The 3,719-nt window shown below is 49.0% G+C and overlaps 1 protein-coding gene across 1 annotated transcript; it reads left to right on the top strand.

Moving 5' to 3' along the window:
* Positions 1-1,479: 1,479 nt before the first annotated feature.
* On the top strand, positions 1,480-2,268 carry LOC142633001 (uncharacterized). The gene has a single exon (XM_075807299.1). It carries the CDS (start codon positions 1,480-1,482, stop codon positions 2,266-2,268), a length of 789 nt encoding a protein of 262 aa, XP_075663414.1.
* The last annotated feature ends 1,451 nt before the right edge of the window (positions 2,269-3,719 follow it).

The raw sequence follows: 3,719 nt of genomic DNA, 5'->3' as shown, positions 1-3,719 counted from the left end.
GAGCTTCTGCTTCATCAGTTTGGCGTCGTATGTGGGAACGAAATTCTCATACTATGAAAATGCAGTTCCTACCACCTCCAATATCCAGATGGAATCCAACCAGGATTCAGCGGCCTTGGCACAGCAAGTTCAAACTCTCGCGGCCACCGTCGAAGAACTCACCAGACAGAATCAGGAGATGAGACAAAGGCTACAGCAGGATGAGAATCGGTCAAGGGCAGTCTAAGAGGACGAAGGGGACAGCCACGAGAGAAGTGACTGACGAAGGACCATTACTCCAAAGGAACAACATTCCGACCTCCTCCAAGAAATGAGAAAGAAGATGGACGAACTAAGAAATGCCATCAAAGAGAAGAAGGATCGAAGCCTAGATAGAAAGGTTAGGGCAACGGACTCTCCCTTTACCATGGCGGTCTTAGAACGACCGGTACCAGCAAAATTTCGGTTGCCTCAACTCGAGCCTTTTAATGGGCTCAAGGATCCCCAAGATCACCTTAATACCTTCAAGACGACCCTAGGCCTTCAACAGCCCCTTGATGAGATAATGTGTCGTTCTTTCCCTACTACGTTGAGGGGAGCTGGAAGAGAGTGGTTCACGAGACTGCCCACTTCGTTCATTGACAACTTCGAGCAGTTAAGTAGTGCCTTTCTGCGCCATTTTGTCGGGGGGCAACGTCCCAAGAGACCAGCAAATCACCTACTCACTATTAAGCAAGGGGAGAGGTAGACCTTGCGGTCGTACGTGAAACGCTTCACTCGAGAGACCTTAGAGGTGGACGACGCGGACGACAAGGTCCAGCTGACAACATTTAAAGCGGGGCTTAAGTCCAGAGAATTTGTCGTCTCGCTGGCAAAGAATCCGCCCCGAACAATGGCCGAGATGCTACTGAAAGCCCAAAAGTACATGAATGCCGAGGACACATTGGTAGCCATCGTAGACGAGGAAAGGCCGAAGAAGGAAGGAAGGAAGGAAGACGAACGTAGGGGACAAAAGAGGGAGCGCCCAGGCCGTAAAGGAGGTGACGTAGACAAACGAAGGGACGAGAAAGCTCCACGACCGGTAAAATTCAAACCTCTAATTATGCTTGTTGACAAAATTTTGACACAGATCCAGGATCAACACTACCTTCAGTGGCCGAGACCCTTGCATTCGTCACCTAACGTGCGTGACAAAAATAAATACTGCCAATTCCACAAGGATCACTGCCATTACACGGAGGATTGTCGAGACCTGAAAGGACAGATAGAGGAGTTGATACAAAAAGAAAACTTCAGAAGTATGTGAAGAAAGGCGAATCCAGCAGGTTCAGAGACGGCAACAAGAGCCAACGCGAATCCTCGTCCAAGAATGAGATTCGTCCATCCCAACCACCACAGGACGTGATCGGGGAGATAAGCACAATCGCAGGGGGGCCATTCATGGGGGGATCATACAAGTCTCTCAAGAAAACATGCTAGAGGCAAGTAAACAGCGTCCATATGGAACCCCTATTGAAGCAGAGACGGACAAACCAAGATATATTTTTCAACGACGAGGATGCCCGGGGAGTAAGGCAGCCGCATAATGACCCCCTAGTTATAACACTCACAATCGAGGGGTTTAACACTAAGAGGGTCCTCGTAGACAACGGCAGCTCCGCAAACATCATGTACTTACCGGCCTTCCAACAGTTGAAACTAGATCCTGGTAGATTGCGCCCATTCGATTCCCCCCTCGTCAGCTTCAGCGGAGACGGGGTATACCCCAAGGGCATTGTGTCGCTGAAAGTCACAATAGGAGCCTACCCGAAGCAACAGACTCGTCAGCTGGACTTCCTGGTGGTAGATTGCCCCTCCTCATATAATGTGATCATTGGGAGACCCACGCTCAACAGGTGGAAAGCAGCTACGTCCACCTACTGCCTAAAGGTAAAATTCCCAACCAAAGACGGAGTCGGCGAGGTAAAAGGAGACCAAGTCTTGGCCCGGGAATGCTACCAGGCCGTGCTGGCTGCAGGGGAAAACCACACGTGGACGATCGAGGAAGAAAAAGAAGACAAAATGGAAGCTCTGGAAATAGTAGAACTCGTCAAGGGGGAAACTGCAAAGGTGACGAGAATAGGAACAACCTTAAGCCCCGAGATGAGGAAGAAACTCGTCCAATTCCTTAAGGAAAACTTGGACATATTTGCATGGAGTCACGAGGATATGCCCGGCATACCACGCCAAGTAATCCAGCACGAGTTGAACATAGGTCCCGGGAAAAAGCCCATCCAACAGAGACGATGAGTCTTTGCCCCCGAACGAAACCAAGCAATCACCGACGAAGTTAACATGTTGTTGCAGGCAGACTTCATCCGACAGGTTTATTATCCCGAGTGGCTGGCCAACGTCGTGCTGGTGAAAAAAGCGAATGGGAAGTGGAGAATGTGCGTAGACTTTACGGACCAGAACAAGGCCTGCTCGAAGGACAGTTTTCCCCTGCCTAGGATAGATCAACTGGTAGATTCTACGGCCGGGCATAAGTTACTGACGTTCATGGATGCTTTTTCAGGATATAACCAGATAAAAATGGCTGAGGAAGATCATGAAAAAATTGCTTTCATCACAAGTCGAAGGCTCTACTACTACAAGGTGATGCCCTTCGGACTGAAGAACGCATGAGCAACATACCAAAGACTAGTAAACAAGATGTTCAGCAAGCAAATTGGTAGAAACATGGAGGTGTATGTGGGCGATATGCTCGTTAAGAGCAAAAGGGAGTTGACACACCTGGACGATCTGAGAGAGACGTTTGATACCCTTCGAAAATATCAGATGAAGCTGAATCCCAGTAAGTGTGTGTTTGGGGTAGCCTTAGGGAAGTTCTTGGGGTTCATGGTGTCCCAAAGAGGAATAGAAGCAAATCCGGAGAAGGTACAAGCAATACTCAACATGGCATCACCAAAGACCGTCAAGGAAGTCTATGAGCTCACAGGGAGGATCGCTACACTCAATAGGTTCGTCTCTAAAGCAGCAGACAAATGCCTACCCTTTTTCAAGACATTGAAGCAAGCTTTTTCCTGGACTGACGAATGCGAGGTAGCGTTTCAAGAGCTCAAACGTTACCTGGGCAATCCGCCCCTCTTGAGTCCCCCAAAGGTAGGGAAAAACCTTTATTTATACCTAGCGGCATCAGCCACGGTCGTCAGTGCGGCTTTGATTCGAGAGGAAGATAAGAAGCAGCTTCCAGTTTACTACGTCAGTTAAGCCTTCCAAGGAGCAAAAGCCAAGTATCCCAGGATTGAGAAGATCGCATTCGCCCTAATAGTAGCTTCACGGAAGCTACGACCATGCTTCGAAGCACACCGTATCCTTGTAATGACGGACCAACCAATCAGAAAATCCATGAATAAACCTGAGGTAGCGGGGAGAATGGTCCAGTGAGCAATCGAACTCAGCCAGTTCGACATCGAATACCATCCCAGAACAGCCATCAAGGCGCAAGCTCTAGCAGACTTTATTGCCGAGTTCACCCTTCCAGAAGATGATGACGGCAGAGACAAGGTGGAACAATGGACGATTCAGACTGACGACTCATCAGCCCATAAGATGGGGGAGTAGGGGTCATCATGAACACCCCCGACAGAGAAAAGCTCAGATATGGAGTCCAATTAAAGTTCCCGGCGACCAACAACGAGGCTGAGTACGAAGGGATACTGACGGGACTAAGACTCGAGAAAGCCCTACCTGCTTATTCA

This window comes from Castanea sativa, chromosome 1 (genome assembly GCF_040712315.1).
Source record: "Castanea sativa cultivar Marrone di Chiusa Pesio chromosome 1, ASM4071231v1".
NCBI lineage: Eukaryota > Viridiplantae > Streptophyta > Magnoliopsida > Fagales > Fagaceae > Castanea > Castanea sativa.
This window is presented reverse-complemented; position numbering and strand designations above follow the sequence as displayed.

Excerpts from the sequence above, each read along its gene's own strand:
- LOC142633001 (XM_075807299.1), top strand. The coding sequence starts at position 1,480 with ATGGAACCCCTATTGAAGCAGAGACGGACAAACCAAGATATATTTTTC.